The 23,589-nt window shown below is 35.0% G+C and overlaps 1 protein-coding gene across 4 annotated transcripts in view; it reads right to left on the reverse strand.

The window, feature by feature from the left end:
• SNTG1 (syntrophin gamma 1) overlaps window positions 1–23,589 on the reverse strand; it is a 343,053-nt gene that overhangs the window by 126,812 nt on the left and 192,652 nt on the right. For 3 of the 4 annotated variants that reach the window (XM_068671708.1, XM_068671705.1, XM_068671706.1), the window contains 4 exons: window positions 16,036–16,092; window positions 10,688–10,745; window positions 8,296–8,339; window positions 8,147–8,188 (listed from right to left, as the gene is read on the reverse strand). In XM_068671708.1, the coding sequence (XP_068527809.1) occupies window positions 8,147–8,188; window positions 8,296–8,339; window positions 10,688–10,745; window positions 16,036–16,092 (201 nt within the window). The remainder of the gene's footprint in view (window positions 1–8,146; window positions 8,189–8,295; window positions 8,340–10,687; window positions 10,746–16,035; window positions 16,093–23,589) is intronic. The other variant, XM_068671707.1, reaches the window with a different exon arrangement.

Consider the following 23,589-nt stretch of genomic DNA (forward strand, 5'->3'; position numbering starts at 1 on the left):
AAGTGCACAGGGGATTTTTAATGTGTTTTATATTATATCTTTATGTAAACATGACTGGGTAAAAGATGCCAAAAAACCCTTAAGATTACTGAGGTATGATGAAGATTTTGTTAAATATATCTAATTATTTAGTATGTAAATATGTTATATTCAGATTATTATAAGAAGGTATGTTAGTATTTCAGGGAATTCAGAGATACCCTCAGTACTCACTACTGCACATCAACATGCTAAAACATGGTCATTGTTTTAATGCAAAGTACTTTCCTTTTAATGGGTGAGTATAATTAGAACCTTTGATGTATTCTGAATTGGAACTGGCTTGACAAGGCCATGTGAAGTAGAACAGAACTACCTACATTCTACCTACATAAATGTAATTTAAAGATACGTCATTATCCTGGTAATGCCATTTCAGCCTGAGCACTGACTACTTCCCATCTTGTTCGGAAAAGTACAAACAGCACGGTGAGGCAATAATATCTGCCTGTCTCTGCACTACAATCTGAAGAAAGGGTAACCTTTTTCAATTTTAATGAAGAATTTTTTCCTTCTGTCACAACATCTGCACCACAGTTTTCTTCCTTGCACCCATCTGATTTTTCTATACCCAGAAAAATGACAATTCTGATTAGTTAAAGCAGATATTGTAACTGCTAGGAAAATGTCATAACTCTCTATGCCTGCATATGCATATTTGCACTTTTTTGAACATGCCTTTTATTTCTGAATCCTTCTGACTAGCTAAAATAGTGCATATGCTCTGTTTTGTCCTATTTAATGTTTGGGTCCATGATAAGTCATAAGAAATAAAGAATGTGACTTTTACAGGTGAACATTTCCCACCACATGGCTGTTTCTTGTTTAAAGAAAATACTGTTGCCTTTCAGACAATATTTTCTAGATCATATGGATAAATGAAAAAAAAAAAAAGTAATAGAGACCTGCAAAGATACTTATGCGTATAGAAGGTTTCTTTTTTCCTACACTAAATTGTTCTGGACTCACAGAGCGCTTTGTGTATTTTTATTTCATTTGCCATTTGGTGGCATTTGATCCTCTCTGTGCTATTCTTGTATAATCTATGTTATTATGAAGTAATTATTCCAAGTTAAAAAAAAAAAAATCAAAACAACTAGAAACAACTATTGGACTGTGTCTTATGAAATAACAGCCACTCAAAAACAGATTTAAAACAATTAGGCCTCTCATGCTTTACTAGCATTTTCTTATTTTTCAATTATTGTACAGCTATGCAATCTCAGACATGAGTACAGACTGGGAGAACCCACTGAGAGCAGCCCTGAAGAGAAGGACTTGGGTGTTCTGGAGAATGAAAGGCTTGATGTGAGCTGGCAGCATGTGCTTGCAGCCCGGAAGGCCAACTGCATCCTGGGCTGCATCAACAGAGAAGTGGCCAGCAGGTTGGGGGAGGTGACTATGCCACTCTGCTCTGCACTCTTGAAGCCCCACTTGGAGTGCTGCATCCAGGTCTGGGGGCCTCCAGCACAAGAAGAATGTGGATCTCTGAGTGGCTCCAGAGGAAGGCCCTGAAAACGATCAGAGGGCTGGAGCACCCCTCCTACGAAAAACGCACAAGAGAGCTGGGTATGTTCTACCTGGAGAAGGCTCCAGGGAGACCTCATAATGGCATTTCAGTATTTAAAGAGGGCTTATAAAAAAGATTGAACAATTTTTTACTGAGGCAGGTAACGATAGAACAGAAAGTAATGGTTTTGAACTAAAAGAGGGGAGATTAGAGGTAAAGAGAAAATTCTTCACTCAGAGGGTGATGAAGCACTGGCTGCCCAGAGAAGCTGTGGATGCCCCATCCCTAGAGGTGTTCAAGGCCAGGTTAAGTAAAGCATCAATAAACAAGTATCGATGTAAACAAGGTCAAAAACAAATCAAGTCTAATGGCACACACATTAAAACCTCTGCTCAGTTGTCTATTTTCTTTGCAGCACAGGCTTTCAGCCTTAATAGAACTGCATGCCAAAGAAGGAAGCAATGGCAGCCACCTGAAGGATGTCACACCATAACTGTCAATTCTTTTAGTCTATCACACTAAACCCCAATAGATTTTCACTTTGAGAACCATAGCTATGTAAAAAGAAAACAACAATACTAGTCATGGTGACATGTTCTACCCCATCTATTAAAACTTGCTAGAACTGATGAAAAGTTTTAAAAGGTGGAGTCTTGATAAAATGACCAATATAGGGAGAGCTATGTTGAGAAAAAGATATGTTAGGAAGACATGCAGCACAAATTGCTGTTTTTAAAAAGTCTAACATCAAAGTTCTTAAATGAGTTCGGGTCTTTTCTGAGTATGACATGAAAAATATTTATTTGAACACTGAAAGTGTACCTAAACGCATGAAAGAATGGAATTCCAGGATGTATTTTAATACAAGGAATTTCTACAACAGAGAAAAACAAACAACAAACTCCAAAACCAACCAAGCTAAAAAAAGACAGCAAACTATTTCCACCTGATAGGTTCTATGCTACCTGATGTGCACTCATTACAAATCAATGCTGAAATACTTGCCAGATTATTAGCTCCAAATTTCACAAACAATAAGGATGTTATAAATACAGTATCATAAAAGTTTTCATTAATTATATCAGAGTAGTTAAAGTGGTGTTATCATTTTTCTTGTAATCCATGAGTCACATGTAGAAAACAACAGCTATATGGAAGAAGTAATAACTCAGCCTCTTCTTATGAAGAAAACTCTTGGATTTCCAAAAAATTCAGATTGAAGAATGAAATTTTATTTATTTATTTATTTCCCCCCCTCCGAAGTGCTGACCACACAGCTTCAATATTTAAAGCCCTCATTCAATCTACAAAGGAAAAAATTAAATGGCTGTGCTATGCGTTTTACAGTACAGGATCTCTGCCACATAATATGAGAAGGTGTTAACGTGTATGTACAGGCTGCTGTTATCACTATCACCAAACAGCACAATATTAATAGAAAACATTTTCTAAAGATACTTTTCTCTAACAGGTTCTGAAGTACTTCATATGTTCAGTGAACTAAACCTGATAATAGTATAGGTCTCTCTTTCACAGTTAAGGAAGTAAAGATAACATAAAAACTTAATTTACCAAGAGATATATTCATCAGAGTGAAGACAGAGTGAGATTTCAGATCATTTGGTTTCATGTCCTGCCTTACAAATACAATATGCTCATTCTTCTTTTAAAAACATTACCAAAAAAAATATGTTACTGAAACAATTCATAATGGATTTAATTAAAAAAAAATTTAGATGATAACACTTTTAAAAGAAAAAATCAGAGTAAGAGCTTTTTCAGTTTCATATAATTGCAATTAAGCAACTGTTTCTACACCATCACCTTCATATAACTAATATCACTCACTGGTACAGTTACAACCCTGCTAAATATAGGGAAAAGGAGGAAGCCAAAAGGTACAATGCAATGTATGTGGATATCTCATTTCAGGACATTTTGTTAGAAAAGATGCACTAGGTCCACACTCGATCGGCTTCTGGATAGTATGCAACTGAGTTGACACATACTCCAAACTACTACTACTACTACAAGCTACTAAGTGGTAACTTGAAGAAAATAGCTCACAGAAGGTCCTCTCAATCTCACACAACGTTTCTTCATTGTTAGTGATGTAGTGGCTAGCCTTAAAACCACCAAAAAAGTCCACATGTTGCAAGAACAGCATTATACTGCTAATTGCCTATCTATTGTTTGCCTAATCTAACATGCCTAATTTGCCTATCTATTTTGCCTGTTAGGCAAACATTAAGTGGAGGTAAGGTCTACAGATTAATTAGTTTCCAGGCTACACATGTATTAGTTTCTAGCCTTATGAATGATCACATTAATTGTGAACCCTTAAAAGAGTAGGTGTGTGGGTTCACACCTTATGGACCAAATTCATCAGACAGAAGCCTACACTTATATGACTATCTATGCATACTATTTCTAATGTCAGCTTTCAAAGAGTCTTATAAAATGTTAAGGAGATTCAAAAAAGACATCAAAGAAATAATGAATATATCTAGAATAGAAAGAGCACAAATTCATATAAATTAAAGGATGTAACAGACTCTCCCTACTTCCAAATTCAACCTGAGACTATACTGTTGGAGAGAAATTGCCAATATGATATTGGGAGATATTTTTAAAGAAAATTATAAGTCCCCCGCCTCCCCAACCTCTCCCCGTGCCAATATTTCACTACAGACAGCATGTATTTATTTCACCATAGTAGAGCTCTTGGAGTGAAGCAATGTTATGTTGTACTCATATGGGATTCTTTACAATCCAAGCTGAATAACACGCTGACACTCAGTCTTTGATAGAGATTTATAGTATCTTTTCATGGTAATGAATAATATCTTCACCTTCTACAAAAAGAAAAATAAGCTCAAAAATAAGTGACTCACCTAAAGCTAAGAAAATTCATAAAAGAACTGAGCAGATACTTCTAGTAAGGTATACTAGAAATTAATAAACCTACATATCCAGCCTTATAAGAGTCTTATCTATATATCAATTTGTTATACTCAGGCTTCAGATTATAGTATACTTGAGGAATAAGATTATCTGTGCATCACTAAATGCTACATCGCCAGATTAACTAATAACTGAATAACTAATGGCAGACAACAAAGGACAGGAGTGTCCACAACTGTTAAGCCAACTAAATTTAACGTATAACAGGGAAAGATTCTCCCTGCTATGAAATACAGTCCTAATCTGATAAAAGTACTTAATTTTGAAATTAAAATGGGAAAATAATCTTATCTGTGTAGTGTAGTAAAAACGGCATGGTGAAATACTAGAGTCAATTGTCACTGGTGTAATATCATAAGCTGTACTGATTATGATGCCGATTTTTTCATTACAGAGCTATGAAGTTCGGACATTTGCTTAAAATGTTTCTGCAAACAGCAAGAAGTGTTGGATCTAGAAAAGAACAAGAATAAACATTAACAGTATTTGAACTGCAGATACATATACAAGTTTGAATTTCCTATGGGAAATTTCAGCTTCACACACTGCGAAAAATTTCATACTAGTTTATAACAAGTATTTTCTAAGACATCAGGACAAAGCAAAACATGAATAAAATCTCACATGATACCTGCTATGTCTTAATTAGTTAAATAAAATAAAATAAAATCAGAATGAAACAAAGCTCATGAAACTTGCATAGGCATTTTAAAAGTACCTAGATGTGATAAGGATTGAAAATGAAGTCTCCATTGCTGTTCTGCTCTCTGCTGTGAGCAAGTAAACCCCCCCCACACTTCCTATTTTCTCTGTTACCTTGAGATTAGAGCTATGGATCCCGTATTCAAGAAAGCCTCTGCAAGAAAGGAGTGATAGAACAACTGAAACTACACAGGGCATGCTGCAAACAAAATCCACCTATAACTCCTGCTGGCAGAACAGTTTCTGTACGTGCTCTTTACTCAGTGCTATGCCTAAAACCACACTCAAATGAACAATGTATAAACAGATATATAATTACTATAGCAGTAGAAACTACACTCAGGCTATAAAACAAATTTAATCCACATACATATATATCACTTGAATCACTTGAAAGTGAATTTATTGGGAAAAAAAAAAAAAGATTATCTTTTGCTTTTTTAATATTGTATTTATAACTCCTCTGCTGCATATTATAGTTTAAAAAATGCCATATATCTTATTTAAGTATTGTCCAATATTTATTCTTAATTCTTATGAGTTATTTGTAAAAATTAAAAGTAAAAAAAATATATATTCACTTGCTTCTTAAACACTTAAAGCACTTACATATACACAAAGATACATTCAAACCTGGTAAGATAAAATGTTTTCTTTTTATTATTATTATTCAGAAAGAATTATCTATGAGGAGTCTGAGAAGCAGATTGTGCGGGATAGAAAGGTGTAAAACAAATTATAACACAACAATACTTTACTTGTCAAAGTATTTTTTTTTTTTACTTTGCTTTGCAAAAAAACCAAGTTAGTTGCAGATGACACCAAGTTAGGTGTGTGTGTCGATCTGCTCGAGGGCAGGAAGGCTCTGCAGGAGGATCTGGATAGGCTGGACTGATGGGATGAGGTCAGCTGTATGAAGTTCAACAAGGCCAAGTGCCAGGTCCTGCACCTGGGGCACAATAACCCCAAGCAGAGCTACAGGCTGGGAGATGAGTGGTTGGAGAGCTGCCAGGCAGAGAAGGACCTGGGAATATTGGTGGATAGTTGGCTGAATATGAGCCAGCAGTGTGCTCAGGTGGCCAAGAAGGCCAACAGCATTCTGGCTTGTATAAGAAACAGTGTGGCCAGCAGGGCTAGGGAAGTGACCTGTACTCGGCTCTGGTGAGGCCGCACCCCAAGTACTGTGTTCAGTTTTGGGCCCCTTGCTACAAGAAGGACATCGAGGTGCTTGAGCGGGTCCAAAGAAGGGTGACGAAGCTGGTGAGGGGCCTGGAGAACAAGTCCTACGAGGAGCGGCTGAAGGAGCTGGGCTTGTTCAGCCTGGAGAAGAGGAGGCTCAGGGGCGACCTTATTGCTCTCTACAGATACCTTAAAGGAGGCTGTAGCGAGGTGGGGGTTGGTCTGTTCTCCCACGTGCCTGGTGACAGGATGAGGGGGAATGGGCTAAAGTTGCGCCACGGGTGTTTTAGGTTGGATATTAGGAAGAACTTCTTTACTGAAAGGGTTGTTAGACATTGGAACGGGCTGCCCAGGGAAGTGGTGGAGTCACCATCCCTGGAGGTCTTTAAAAGACGTTTAGATGTAGAGCTTAGTGATACGGTTTAGTGGAGGACTTGTTAGTGTTAGGTCAGAGCTTGGACTCAATGATCTTGAGGTCTCTTCCAACGTAGACAATTCTGTGATTCTGTGATTCTTTGACTATGTCAATCTGCCTGCCCCGTTGGGCACATTTGAATAAACTTTCCAGTTTGCCTTTGCATGTGTAGCTCTGCACTTCTATTTTGTATATTGTTTTCCTCTAAACTTCTATTTTTCTATATTGTTTTCATGTCTTGAAAATCCATTACCCCATTGAAATCCCATTGAGAAATTTATCACATTTTAAACCAAAAAAATACAGTAAGCTTATACAAAAATAAAATCTGATCACTATTGCACAACTAAAGTTTAAAACTACTGCAAATATGATTGTAAGCCTGTGTACGCAGAAGGTGGATTAAGGCTCTAAAAATGATGCATGATTTGCAACACAAAACAGTGCACAAATGCACTATGAGAGGTGGAATAGTGCACGGATCTAAGCTTTCAGTCTGCACTAATTTGTTCATCAGAAATTCATCTTTATTAACTTGTGTTCTTTCTATACCCGAATGGCATACTTTTAATCATCTGTCATACATTATAGTAATAAATACTAAATTTTTGAATTGGCAAAGTAAGCTTTACAGGTAATAAATTAGCTATGCAGGATTTAAGGATAATTTATTTGGCAATCTTCTCTGTTCTGGCATTATTTTCTGAAGTATAGTGTTTTTTACTTCTGAAAATATTTAAGTAGAGTCAAAAAGACAAACATAACAAAAATATATGACACTTTTACCAAAGCTGATATACCAGGGAACTAGCCTACTACAGAGCTCTCAAATAGATACACACGGCTTCTCTAGAAGAAATCTAAATTCTTCGTTCTTTTAAATCTGGCTCAACTGAAGAAGGAGAACATCCTCATAAGTAACAGCCAGAGAAACGAAGCCAAAATAATAGTTTTGTTTTGATTGCTAAATAGTTTTTTTTTTTTTTTTTTTTTTTTTAATAAATAAATTCCAACATAGTGCAAATTACAGCTTTTGAAATTACAATGACCTCACACAGCCAGAAAGGTGTAGCACTGCTGAAATCTCATAGGTATAAGCCAGAAGAAGAATGTTCATAATATGTACGGCAAATATCCTCATAATAATCACCTTTAATACAGAAAAACCTATCTGAGTGCAGTAATTATAACAAGCCTACTAAGATCAGTTTTACCATGCTAGAATATAGTCTTTCTTTTTTCCTAGAAATAACAATAAAACAGATGATACCAGTGCACTGCTATAATTTCAATATCTACAAAAGACAAAAAGTAGACTAAAAATCAGAAAAGCTCACCACTTCTTCATGCCTGCATTTTCTCACATTAATTCCATTAATCTGTTATTAAAAAAATAAAGAGAAGACTTACTCTACATTTCATAAGTATAGATTTCATTTCACTTTTCTAGAAAAATATAAATAAAGGAATTTGTCATTTTACTCACCTGCAGAATTGCATCTCCTATAAAGAGCAAACCTGAAAGTTCCGCTGAAAACAAAAAGCATATTTTTCATTTGTTTTGCACAAAATATCCCATATTTCTTGTACTTGTATTCCTACTTCATTTAATGTTTTTCCATATTCTTTACAAAACAAAACAAAAAACTTCTAAATAAATTGTTTGGATTCTTTTTTTAATCGCCAAACACCAGCATAGCAGTGTTACAATGAAGGAGTCTACACATCTCAAGTACCAAGACTCTGAAACATCCTCTGTCAGTCTCTAGCATCTTTTGGGCCATTAAGGTGAGGTATGGCATTTTTTTCTGAACAGAGAATGACTGTGGAACTAGGTCCTATTTCCCTGAGAGAGATTATTTCTTATTAGTGCTGAGGAAAAAACAACATAGAGACTCCAGACCTACTTATGAAGGACAACTTTTAATTTGCAAGGTTTTACCAAAGAATCTTTAGATCCTACATCTTTGATTATGAATGCTAACAGGAAATATGAAATTATTTATCTACAGTATTCCAAAACATCACAGAAGATGCTGTCTAGAAAGTCTGAAACTTGATTTTCTAAATCTAACTAATTGATCTAATTTTAACTTCTTTACATGAGTTGTAAGACTGGCATCAATATCCATATAAATTATGATACTCAATATGTTTGAAGAACTGGCTTTATTAGGCTAGATGTAGCAAAGAATGCTTCAATTATAGGAGGATAAAAAATATGTTTGTTTGTTTGTTTTTGGTTTTGCTTTTAAAATAAATGCATATAATATTCTTATTTAGACACAGGGCATATATATTGAACATTTTCACATGACCTAAGCACTCTATGTATAATGCTGGTTTTAAGAAATGCATCAGCTGGCATATTTTCGGTTAGAGGTCCAAAAAAAAAAAACAACTGGATTGCCACCAGGAAGAGGGCAGAAGTAAGCCTCCAAAGCTTTGAGTTACAGGCTCTGGGTTAAACACATTTTCTGTATCCAAGATGCCTAGCACAGACACATGGCATGACACTTGCATAGTCTTCTCATTCTACATAAGAGATGTCCCTCATGACTAGCTCTCTAAAAATCAGCAGTATTTTTATATAAAACAATAATGGAGTTTATAACTCAACTATGTAGCGAGGTTATAAATACTTCATCAGTTATTATAGCAAAAATAATAATAATAATAAAAGAAAACAGGTTGCACATTTGTGTGTTCAATTAAACTTCGGTCTATGTTTCTTATTTTTCCTGCAGTGCTTAATATCTTTTTAATAGCTACTATAAGCAATGTATGCCATGTTATTAGGTATTACACACTTATACTTGTGACTCCATTTTTTTCAGTATAAATATAACTTTTTAAGGTTAACATAATTACTTTCCCTAGCAACTAATTCCATGCTACTCTGTAGCATCCTTACATACAACTTCTTGGTTTCAGGGTCAAATTTCAATTCCCAATATTCCAAGATTCCCCTGTACCTTTCTTTATCTGCAGCATGTGGGTAAATATGACATTTTTTCTTATACTCAAGCTTTCTAATTGAGCAGAGGGAGCATTCCAGAATTATTGCATTACAGATGGAGGAAAATGCTTCCAAGTTTAAGTTTCTGATCTTACACATATGAACACAAATACACAAAAGTATAGCAGAGAAAATACATTCTAGAATTACTGACTCACAACCTTCATCTCTCATCACAGAGCACATCACGAGCATTCTTACAACTAGCCATTTTCCTAGTACATACCGTATCATTCTAACAATTTAAAAACAGCACGGTTAAATAATAAGCACGGTTAAGACCTTAATGCAGTACCAGTTTTGTTATGTATCAGTTGCTGCAGAGGTTTACATAGCACAGCATCTAATGTTGAAATAACATAGGGTATTATCAAGGTTCTGCCACTACCCACTCCCATCTGGGTACTACCCTACTACTCAGTATAAAGAAACAGATGTTCTCTTTTTGTATTCACATGCTGTAAAGGCCAAACTTTTGATCTGCTACTGCTTTCTGGAAATAACAATTCAGAAATATAAGACAAAACTAAATATTTCATTACTTAAATTTGTTAAATATTTTAATTCCCTAAATGGCTTCCTATTTTTTTCCCTTAAATTTATGCTTTACAAGAACTTTTAAGAAATAATTGTTTGAAGACAGTGTTAAAAACAAACAAACAAATCAAAAACACTATTCCAAACATAAGTTTTGTATGTTTACATAAAATAGTTCTAAATAATAGAGAAATCATGATGTCATGAAGAGAGAAATAGAACATTAATAACATCTATTTAACACTTCCTGAGGAATCTCAGGACTTGAGGCACCTTGCTTTAAGGAGCATATCAAAACATAGTGTAATAATCTGACACTCACCTCTTTGTTCTTTGGAAATCTTAGAAATGACCACTGGGATATTATGTTCTGCTCCACCCTGAAGATATAATAAATGGAAATATCATGAGTTACTGCAAATATTTTTGCTTAAAATTATATTTTACCCTTTCTGTAAGTGCAGTTTTAAGAGAGACCGAAAAAACAATTCTTATCCTGTATTTTTCTCCTTTTTCTCCATTTCTTCATTCTAATCAAGAGTTGATTGGGATTAATTCCTTATTGCCTCACCTATAGAAGCTGTCAGTTGCCATTATTACCTCAGGAAGTGAATTGAATGTTGTTCAAAATTCTACAAGACTTGAAGAAGGACATCAGTTTCTGCAGAGTCCAGGTAGTTTAATGTACGAAACTGTGTCCTACAAAGGCAGAATGGCCGTCACACCACAATGGAAACCATGCTGTGACCACTCTGTTTTCGTGCTGGTAAGAAACAGGTAAACAAAAACCCAAGAAAGGCAAGTTTGGACTTTCATCTCAAAAGCAGTCTTTATTTGTTTCCGTTTCTGTCACACATGCACAAAGAGTGAGAAAAGCTGTGGGATAACTAACAAGGGACAGAAAAGAAAACATTAAGAAATGGAACAGTAGGTGTTCAATAAATGTGGGAAAATAAAGGAAAGCTGGATGATAATTCAACAGTTCAACAGCAATTCAATGCTGTTGTTTCATTCAATTTATCCTCATGGGACTGGAAGCATTCATGATGCTTAAAGTATTAAAAGGAAACCTTAAATAAAAAGGACACTAAGGACGAAAAAAAAAAAAAAAAAAAAAGCATATAACAGAGCCACAACTATTTTTCTTCCTCTGAACACAGCATCAAAGTGCCAGCCTGCATGTAACCTGTACAAATTCAGATCATTGGAAATGACAGCCTGTCACACTGTCATTTTGCCTAAGAATCCTAGTTAAATGCTTACTCTTCTCTTTAGCAGACAAGTTTTTCTTTGGAAACTGGCCTTCTTAGGTCCTGGCACCCAGTTTCATTGTGCGGAATGGACTGACCTGTATATTTTGATGGTCTAGGGATTAGTACATATCCCTTTCTTCGTTCAGTAACCAACTGTTTGAAACTGAACAGATGTCTGCACTCAACAGCTGTTTCTGTCATGGAACAGAGAAGAAAACCATAGAAAACATGTTTCTGTGGCTCTCTCTGTGTATGGATAGACCAGTAAAGTCTTTCAATTTTAAATCTGAGCAAAGGAAGAACTTCTCATCACTGCCTCTGCATATGCGTCCTAGATGAATGCAAGGAAACAAGCTGAATTTCCCATAGGATTAAGTTCCATCTGGTAGCAACAATCAATTGCAAACACAGAACATATTGATATTTCTTGTATGGACTGAGTGTTCACTCCACAGAAGGCTACTTTCATTTCAGTCAGGTTTCAACAGGTATTCAAACCAAATAATTTGTAGCATTATAACCTGCTAAATATCTTTTGATGGTTTTCATCAGAGGAACAGCAACCATGAAGGTTGACTTCACTTAGGATTACTAGTTCAAGCTCACTTAAGCTTATAAGGCTTCTCCTTCTTTCTTCAGAGGTTTCCTCAGCCAAATGCACATTTAACTTCTGTAGTTTTCAAATAAACAGAAAAATCATTGTGCCTCCCTAAGCCTCCAATATGTTACACAGATATTGCACTATTCAGGATATTTGAAGTTCAGCTAGTGCATGGTCTAAAACTCAATATCACTAACTTAGGTCTTTTTTTTTTTTTTTTCTCTCCTTCCTGGTAAACTGGCCCCTTTTCCTCCTTAAACTAAACTCTCTGGTAAAGAAGTATACTAATGTTATTCTGAAACCAGGCAGCACTATATTGTCCTCTCTCACCCACTGTATCTAACTCCACTTACACTGAAGTTTTGAAGAATCATCCAGCAATGCCCTGCTGCGGGGAAAAAAAAAAAAAAAAAGAAAAAAAAAGACCTCTTTTCACTGCAACCCCATCTAGCCAGTATGAACAATTCCTTTTAAATTAGTCACAGGAGATGTTGCCTGCTGTTTGAATATAGCTGACCATATAGCAGCTACCCAGTCATCTTCAACAATTTGCAGCAAGTAAACGTATTCTTGCAACATGTTATTTAATATTACTTCTGACTGACAATGCAGCCTTGCATCCTGCATTCTTCATATTTAATTCTCCGTAAAATAAAAAGTGCATGAATGTCTGGCTTTACAGGCTCTAAAGATATACTACTTCAGAAAGCTCCGGGAACAGTGGTTATTTTTTTTATTGCTTAACAAGCCCCCTCCCCCTTTCAACCCTAGACCAGTGGAGGGAAATAATACATGTCAATTAATGTTGCTAAAGGTTTAATGGTTCATTCACTTCCATAACACATTCAACACCAAATTCCAAGAGTACACATCTTTGAAGATGAAAAAAGATAGATTTGTAAACATAAAGCTAGATGATTCATCTATTAACACTAATATTAAAGAAAAAAAAAAACAAAAAAAAAACACTATTTCCACTTGAAATGCAGAGAAAAATTGTTTATATAAAAAAAAAAAGATCATCACAAAATGAATGAAGAGGAGGAGAATCATCTAAGTATCTTCATAGGTGTAAGCAAGACAGTTGCTTTATAGATAATTTGGTGGAGTCAAACTGAGAAGTCAATCTCACCAAAAACAAGACCAAAACAGATACAAGAAAATGACCCTGTGCAGAGTTCTGGTAGGCAGAAGTCTGTCTATAAGTGAAAACCTTAGTTTATTTAACGAACTATAACTTTTATTGCCTATTTCGTCAAGAACACTACATTCTCTCCAATTATTGAGAGACATGATGCTCTTTCAGAAGTCATACACTTTGCAGCTTGTTGTCAAATCTCAGCAACTCAAACTTATCGGAGATGTGATGAGTGAAATATATTATACTATACATCAATTTCTATGTCTAACTCCATGGCTATTCCTTCTCACAGATATTTATTAATGAGAGTTCTAAAGGGAATTCAGAAATGAGAAAATAATTCCTTCTGAATAGTGTGGAATAGATCAGTTCTGCTCCAAATGTAATTAAATTTTTACCATTAACTTCAGTAAAATGAAGTACAGCAAAACACAAAACAGTATTTTTTGTTCTATCAAACTGACAAAGAGTGGATTGTAATCAATTTTTAAAGGGACTTAGCTTTGGATCTTATGTAAAAATCAATTTTGCAAGCAGTTTTTTTAATCAGTTAGCTGAATCTCAGATTTTTACAACTTCAGTTGGAGCATGAAAGTTCAAACACAAAAGAAGAGACAAGTAGAATATGCAAGTCACCAAAAGAAAAATTGAGAGCTTCTTTTCAGAATTAGTAACTTTTTTGTTCTTCTACTCTGCAGGAAAAAAAAAATAAAATATATATATATATATATATATAATGCTTATATATATATATATTATATATATATATAATATTATTTTTTTTCCAGAATATTTAAGGTAGGACAAGACACTTCCAAAACTTAATTAATAGGTGACTTGTTCATGTGAGATTTCTGATAGCAAACAGGTGTTTGGCAGAAAAGAAAATAATAATAATAAAAAAAGAATAACTAACAATCATCATCTGGTCATTAGTCATGCCAAAAACTGAAAAGTTTTTGGAATGTAGCTCTACTACCTAGATTAATTTTGATTAAAACAATTATGCAATAAAACAAGAAAATACCTTTAAGTAACATTATTTAATGCCATGGTTTTTAAATTCTCTTGCAGTTGTTTCTAATACACTCAACATACTTTTTAATATAGATTTTTTAAATGGAAACATGACTTTATACAATTTATATGGAATTTTAGGTCTTTCATAAATGCATAAAAAAGAGAACTACCCTCCTAAGCTGAATTCACAGTCTGAAAGATCTATAGTTTATTTTGGCACTTTTAAATACTGTTGCAACTTCCAAGAAGTTTATTCAGAACAGTCTGAATCAAATAATCTTGCTTTAAAAATGCCACTGATTTAAGAAAGACTTCTTAATTTGTATTTGTCATTCACTTCTTAATTTGTATTTCTCAGTGATATTTTATTTTCTTTAATTTACCTGATATATATGCAAGGTGATCCTGACTTTTTTTTTGTCCCCACAATTTTAATTCTAAAAGATAACCTCTTATATTGTATAAATAAACAAATCAATTTTAGTCAACTTTAATTGACTTTGTGAGACTTGCTTCCCAAACCTCTAAAATCCTTACTGTAAGCAGCTATTTCTTATTACCAACTAAAAACAATCTCAATCACCCATATACTTTATCTTACATGCATTACTGCATCATTATTCAGTGAACAGTAACCTATGACACTGCAAGAAAATAACTTTCGTACTGTTACTGTAAACTCATGGGAAATTTTGGCCGCAAAATATCAATACGTTTTCCTTGCACAGAGGTCTTTAATGGGTCAACGAGATAACACCAAGTGCACCAAGATATATTTTAAGAACTAATATTTCTATTTGGCAATATTCTTATCAATGACAACACAAATGCACATTAATCCCTGTTCTGAGTCATTTCTTATAAGGTCAGTACTAGCAGATTGCACAGGAAAGTCTATACTTCCACATAATATGCATAATTTAAGGCTCTTTGCATTCATGTGAAGTACTCTTGATTTTTTCCATTGCCATTTTGAGGCTGAGCACTGCTGTGTTTAGAAGATAAAATTAATATTGTGTCTGTACACTGAGATTCAGAGCTAAGGTAAGGTTTTCAGTATTACAGCAGTATAGATTTACAGAAAACTTACGACAAAAATGATTAACCCTCTGTCCCTCAAAAAGAATCACTTACACTTCCATATGTTCTTAATTCTTACTGAGGATAGGCAAAATATGGTAACATGAAAATTACTACAGCTGCTTGATCTGTAAGCAAAATAAGAAATATGAGAAAGCTTTCTGAATGCTTTCTGACCACCTAATGAATTGCACTGAAGTTACATGAAATTCTTTTTAGGAGAACCAATGATGGCTCTGCCTCTGTAATTTAACATTCATTAACAAACACCTAAACTAGAGTGCTATTGAACAAAAGTACAGTCCGTGCAGTTGCAAACATTTTTCAACTCTCCTATCAAATTGTATTAAAGAACTGCTCGGTTTGAATCTTAATGGGATGATCTTTCCATTGCCTTCTGTTCCACAAGGTAATGTAGCTACTGGTTGCCATATTGTGACAGAAGCTAACTTTCCAGAACATATTTGCTCTATTGCTTCTTGTCCTCTGAATTATAATGTGTCCCCACTAAAATTAACTATATACAAAGACACTTTTTGTGTAACATGGAATAATAGAACAAAAAGAAATCCTACCTTTATACTTAATCCAAATCCTCCTACAGTCTGTCTTCTAATTGTTACTGTTCTTTCCTGAAAAAAAAAAAAAAAAAAAAAAAAGTTAAATTTGATTAGAATTAGAGTGGTTTTTTTTGTCCTTTTTTTTTTTTTCCCATAACATCCACATTCACACTTCATTAAGTTGTTCTATGCTACCCTCTTACATTGATTTTTCTTTTTATAATAAACCTGTGAATTCCTGAATGCAAAAATCCCATGAAACCTATGATGCAGGGGGTAAATGACACAGTCCAGAAGAAAAGCAGATGTTATCTCAGACAACAATGAGTTTGTTCAGTTCATACAACACTGTCTGTGTGTGCACTACTGTACTGCAGCCAGTACAGCAGTGCAATAAGAACAGATATGTAGAGTTAAACTGTTAGTGCAGGACACATCATCTAAAACAGATGCATTTCAGAGATCTTACTTAACTGGCAGTAAATTGGTCCCACAGGCAGACTGGACACTAAATGCTTAAGTATGTAAACTGCATTTCTGGAATGCAATTTCCAATTTTCCAATTTAGTTTCATCCAAAAGAAATACAGTTTGCATACTCCAACACCAGTCAGTGACATGAGAAAAGCAAGATTAGTGTAGATGATCCAGAAACTCATTTCAAGACACATTCCTGATCGAAATTAAGAGACTAATGTAAACGTGGTCACTGTTGACCTCACAGATATGGTTTAAAAATCACAACCAAGTCATAAAGGCTATTGTTATGGGCAGAGTTATTTAAAAGTTTTTTTTTTTTCTTTTATTGCTTATTCTTAAAATTTTTGTGTAAAAAACAGGCTAGTGTCTATCTTAGATATGAACATAAAAAAAAAGACCTTTTTTTCCTAGTCCGGCTTGTTGACTTTATTCCCAAGGATCATTTAGTAATCATTTAGTAGTAGTGAGCTTGGATAGCAGTAAAAAAACACACAAAAAAAAAGTAGAAAGTAGTAGTAGTAGGTATGCACATATACCATATGTCCAGGCACAAATATGTGGAATAGATAGATTTTATTTTATTTATTTATTTTGTTCTGGATATGTGGCCTGGATTTTATATAATCTTCAATATGGAGAATTGCATAGCATAGGTCTAAATATGTATTTTATACAATATATGTCCATACATTTCAGCCCAATCAGCATAGATTGCCAGCGCCCTTCAGATTTGCATAAACACAGAAATATACTGTCAGTGTTATTTACTACATTAAGGCTTGGATCATAGTTCATTCCATATGGCTTTTGAGGAATGTAAGAAGCATAAGGATGCATAAGGTATTCTTCTGGTTCATATGAAAAACCTGTCAGCAAGAAGAAGCCTGAAAGCTTTACAGACCTATTTTTCCTTCATATGCAAAAAGGAAAAGAAAAGAGGCAGGGGCACCAACTAAGAGTTTTGGAAAATGGAATTGTTACCTTTGAGGGAAAATGCAGTTTCTTCCTTCTTTTTCACATTTGTTACAAATATGAATTGAGTAGCTGCAGAAAGAGCAAGTATAAACCTGTGCAGTGTTTTGGGTTGCAACACAAAACCAGCTGCCTAAAATAAGACTTTATGTTTAACTATTTATGTTAATATTTGTAAATGTTTATTTTTTCTATATTTTTTGCTTCTAATAGCCAAATTTTTCAAATTTTTAATGTATTGAAATGCATGAACAAATTATACTCTTGTATTGCCAGCAGATATATAGGGACAAGAGAAGTGGTTATTTTAGGAACATGGTTTAGTGGGCGACATTGGTAATTGGGTGATGGTTGGACCAGATGATCTTGGAGGTCTTTTCCAACCCTAATGATTCTGTGATTTGTAACCTGAACAACTGCATGCACAGCATGGCAATAGAGGAATATATGGCTTATTGTTCCATAAATGTGCATATACACTGTGCAGAGGGTCCAGAAGAGCCTTCCCAGCTCTCCTCTCAAACAATCTAGGAACTTGTATGATGACATTCCCAGAAACTGAGTTCAGTCCACGAAGCTACTTGAGTTCAGGGCATTAATTGCACTCAGAAAACCTTTTGTCTGCCAGGAGGTTTCACCCATAGCTAATACTGCAGACAATATATTATGGATAAACTCATAGGCTACAGCTTAATTTTTGGTCTAAACTGAGCTTACACATAAGATCTTGAATCAATCAGCTGTGGCTCTGTTGATGGCAGTATTTTTTCTGTTAGCTTCCCCTCATTTCCACTTCTATCTTTTGTTGGATATGAAGTTAAGAACAAAAGCTTGCATAGTATATTCTAATCAATGTGTGATAATTTTTTTTAATATATGTTCAAATCAAACAAAATACTCGTGTTACTTAATAAGACGCTGAAAAATAACAACCTGTTTAGGTTAAACTGGCATAATAGCTAGCATTAAGGTAAGCTGGCATAGTACTATTATATTACCTATGCATGGAAGAAAGCATATCACACTCCACAAATTACAAATTAAGCACTATGCTAACTGAAGAACATGAATCGTCATAAAAATTTGTAGCTCATTATCATTGTTAAGTGTAAATAGTGGCACCTGAATATATTCTAAGCTATAGCTATGCCTTCTAAAAAGCCTAAGAGAAAGCTGCCTGCAAATTATTTTTTTGTTGTTGTTCTCTTGCTTAGCACAACACACACAAAGGTACCCATATAAAAGAGTCAATAAAATATTCTTTCTGGTTTTTACTCAAGCTAAGGCAGATCAAAGCAAACCATGGAAACACTTGAATTTTTTATTTATTTATTTGTTTTATTACTGAGAGAGAAAAAAAAAAGTTTGCCAGGCCAGCTGACAGAAAACTAGAAATATTTTGCACTGGAGCCTAGCATTACGTTTTAAGAGGAAGAAATACATATTTCAAAAATGCTTTACCAATACAGAAGATTACTAACTAGACAAAGCTGTGTAAGAGTAAGCAAATGGAACAGACTGAAAAAAAAATTACGCAACTGTAACTTTATAGCAAAATGCAGTTTTTCAGTGGATTTCACATGGTATTTTTTCTAGGTTCTTTTCTAGCTCCACGGAGAGTGAATATTAAATATTTCAGGTTTGGACTGTTACTGAACTGAATTGAACATACTGCAAATTAAATCCACTCTAGTTATGTGTTACATGTAAGGCTTTGTTTTGTATTTGTATTGTATGTAACCTAGGTTAATTCAACACACTTCCCAGACCTACAACAAAGTATATTACTTTGTTGTATTTTACATGTAAGGACTTCCACACTCTACATAACACAATAGCTAACAAATACAAACAATTAACAACCTCCAAAATCAGAATTACCTACAAATTACATATTTCATTACTAAATCATCAGTAATCTGCGACTACAAACCTCACATAAATAATATAGTGAAACAGCTTTTCCAGAACTGTCAGAAGTATCAACACATTTCATACATCCAAAATCTTGGCATTGGATCAGACCCTGACTCTGATCAGCTTTTCTTCTTTTAACCAAAATATTGTAAGAAAAATAATAGGACTCATCTAATCAAAGTTAAGTCATATAAAACTCAGGCAGAGGTCAAAGCTAGTTTTCTCCTGTAATCAATACAGAAAAATAGATATATTCAACCTAGATGAGTCTAAGCAAGTGCCCAAGTTAGACAGTAATCATCTTCATCATCTATGTCCTCCATTGAGTATAGAGCCAAGACGTCAATTTTGACTTTGGAAAGATCACCCTCCCATTTACAGTTGGCAAAGTAACTTGAGTAAGTATTTTGATAGTAGATAACAATTTTGAAAGGTTTTTGTCAGAAAACTCTTTTATCTGAATAAGGTTTCTTTTGCAGTATGTTACTTGTGATAAATCTAAACCAAGCTTCATTTTTCAGTGCCATCCTTAGCCAAGGTGAACTGAAAAAAAAAATCTCATCTACAACACACCGTGTTTTTATGTGAAATATGATGATTAATATAACAAAGAATTCTGACCAGTAAACTGAAAAAATAATAATAAAAGAATGTTCTGATGCCTTTAATTAGCATTTCAAATGAACAATAAGAATAATAAATTTCACTAGTCTAACAGCTTTCTAAGTTCTTACATGCCTTACAGTTATTAATTAATAAAATATAATGACAACTCTAGAAGGCAACACATTTTTTTTTAATAGTAAAGAAGCACTCTACATATCTCAATACACCACTTATGTTGTTCTAGCTTAAAGTCGGTCCTGCTCCATTGATTCCAATTATGTGCTTAAAACAAAATCTAACTGAAAGTCTACATCAGATGTAGACTTGTCTATTAATATTTTACTTAATTTAGCCTTCCCTTCTTTATTTACAAGGGTAACATTCTACAATTAAGTTTGCATTGGTTTTCCAGCTTCCCAAAACAACGCCATCTCCAAGTTTTCACAAATAAAACTTGATTCTGATGAAAATCTACTTAGTTTGATATTAAGATTAAATAACATCCTGTTAGCTTGTAATTTCATTATCACATTTGTTAGCTATGTTATACTAAATAGAGTCAGAGCTCCTAGGATCTTTAAAAACAGGATTCAGAGGAGTGTTTTAGAAACTGCTTCCTGGAACAGAAAAAAAGTAGTTATCATTTTACTGAAAAACTCAAAACTGCTGCCAAGCTGTCAGCACTTTCCATGCTGTAACTCAGAAAATTCCTCATCCACACGTGTTTTCACTGACTAGAAAAGAGAGCTAAGAGTTTTGCCAAAAATCTTTTTCCTATGAGATCTGTGCAGTGGAACAGAAAAGCAATATTTTTTAGGCTTCCATTAAGGATATATAAATATTTCTCATTAAACAGCAGTATGATATTCTTGAGATCACCAACATCATCTTAAATGAGATTAGAAGTGAAGAATGACCTCGTGAGCATGTACCAACAGTAAATAAACAGGAAAGGAGGTACAGAATCCTATGTAATCATTAATTACATACAGACAGGAAACAAGAACTCTGCTTTTACAGTGGATGAACAGACACCAAGGTACTGTATATATACATGGAACAACATGGAAAAAAAGCTGAACCAAGGCAGGGGAGAAAGCTGTGTTGGAAAAACAGGAATAGACCTGAAGAGAAATCTACAATAGCACAGTGAAATGCAAAACTGTAGAGGGAAAAAAAAAAAAAAAGAGAGAGAGAAAAATGTTAAGATAAAATTCTAAAAATACAACAATGTAATATAAAAATATGAACAATACATTGATAACAACTTTATAGGCCAATCTGTAAACATTTAAAGCCATAATGCCATAATATCCTCAAGGCTATACTCCTACTTTAGCAGCCATTAGTAATAACATCACACATTGACATAAGAAAGCGTCATAAGAAATTTTTTTATGCATTGAATATTTTCTTACATTTTCAAGCAGAGAGATTTCACACCCTCTTTTTGTTACTTAATCCAAATCCAAATAATTAGCTTTGCTCTTTTGTTATTGGTATTTCATTGGATTAATTGACATGAGCAATCAGACTACACTCATTCTAAAAACATGCAGGTCACTTACATCTCCAGTCTGAACTAGCAGCTTTCTCAGCTGCTAGTAACTCCTATTACATGACATTCAAAACTTGTCACCTTATTTCAGTTCCTCATGTAACTGGAGAGGGGTGGCAGTATGGGAGGGCTGCAGAATGGCTGTTTAGTCAGAAATCCCAGTTCCTCTGCAGCTGGGCTAGAGTCTGAGCATGATAAATGCAGCTGTATTGTGTAGATTGCTAATACTGACTCTAATGAGTAAAAGCACCTGTCACTTTGCTTGTTCTTACTCTAAAATGTTACTATGGCATATGCCTAGAAGCAGAAACACCTGAAATTCTACTTGCAAAAATTATACTCCTAGGATTGATTTATTTCAATCCTAGGATTGAAATATAACATTTCTCAACATAGAATTGAGAAATCAAGCATTTCTCAATATATCAATAAATGAATAAATATGATAATAATTAAAAAATCAAAAACCAAAAGCCCAAGGTCAGTACAGATTTTAATTCCCACAAGTCTTGGCAAAGAACACATTCTGTGGTTTCATGATAGCTGCAGTTCCCAGTTGCAACCTTCAGTCAATGCTTTGGGTTTTCCAAGTCTTTTCCGGTTTTCAGTATTTGCCTTTGTGGGAAAAAAAAAAAAAAAAAAAACTAAAGAGAAGACTTTATTCTGGTCTTTCAAATTTGGCCATACAAGTGGCAGTCCTCAATAGATTTTGTTTTTAACCCCAATAGATTAAATGCATTTTATTTTTAAGATGCAGAAAAATGAACTGACTTGCTTTCTCCCTAAATGATTGTGTTTACATTTGTAAGGCCTAGGTTATCACTTATAAAGAGTCCAGATTTGCAAGAAAATATTTGAGGACTCCTGTGAATAAATAAGTGAATAAATAAGTGAATGAATGAATGAATGAATGAATGAATGAATAATGATTCACTCCATTGAATATTTGAATGCCTCCATGGGGCCAGGGTCAGGGACATTGCCAGAAAGCTTCCCAACCTGGTTCGTCCCTCTGACTATTATCCTCTTTTAATAGTCCAGGCTGGCAGTGATGATATTTAAGAGAGAAGCCTAAAGACCATCGAATGGGACTTTAAGGGACTGGGACAGTTAGTGGATGGAGCGGGAGTACAGGTGGTATTTTCGTCCATTCCTACAGTGGCAGGGAGGGGTACAGAGAGGACATGGAAAGCCCACCTGATAAACATGTGCCTCAGAGGCTGGTGCCAACACAGAAATTTTGTGTTTTTTGACCACGGGACTCTTTACTCGGCACCCGGCCTGATGGCCGCAGATGGGTCCCTATCTCTAAGGGGAAAACGGATCCTAGCCCAGGAGCTGGCGGGGCTCATTGAGAGGGCTTTAAACTAGGTAAGAAGGGGGACGGGGCAGAAACAGGGCTTGTTGGAGCTGTGCCAGGGGAACAATGGCAGGGCTGGGAGAGAAAGCAATGGCCCAACTGAAGTGCATCTACACTAATGCATGCAGCATGGGTAACAAACAGGAGGAGCTGGAAGCCATCGTGTGGCAGACAGGCTACAACTTGGTTGCCATCACGGAGACATGGTGGGACCACTCTCATGACTGGAGTGCTGCAATGTCTGGCTATAGACTCTTCAGAAAGGACAGGCAGCACAGAAGGGGTGGTGGTGAGGCTCTCTATATTAGAGAATCTTTTGATGTTGTGGAACTTGACGCTGGGAATTATAAGGTTGAGCCCCTATGGGTTAGGATCAGCAGGAAGGCCAACAAGGCTAGAGTCCTGGTGGGGGTCTGTTATAGACCACCGAACCAGGATGAGGAGACTGATGAGGAGTTCTACAAGCAGCTGACAAAAGTCGTGAAATCATCAGTGCTTGTTCTCGTGGGGGACTTCAACTTCCCAGATATATCCTGGAAGCACAACACAGCCCAGAGAAAGCAGTCTAGGAGGTTTCTGGAAAGTGTGGAAGATAGATTCCTGACGCAGCTGGTTAGTGAGCCTACCAGGGGAGGTACCCCACTAGACCTTCTCTTCACAAACAGAGAAGGACTGGT

This window comes from Anas acuta, chromosome 2, assembly GCF_963932015.1.
Source record: "Anas acuta chromosome 2, bAnaAcu1.1, whole genome shotgun sequence".
NCBI lineage: Eukaryota > Metazoa > Chordata > Aves > Anseriformes > Anatidae > Anas > Anas acuta.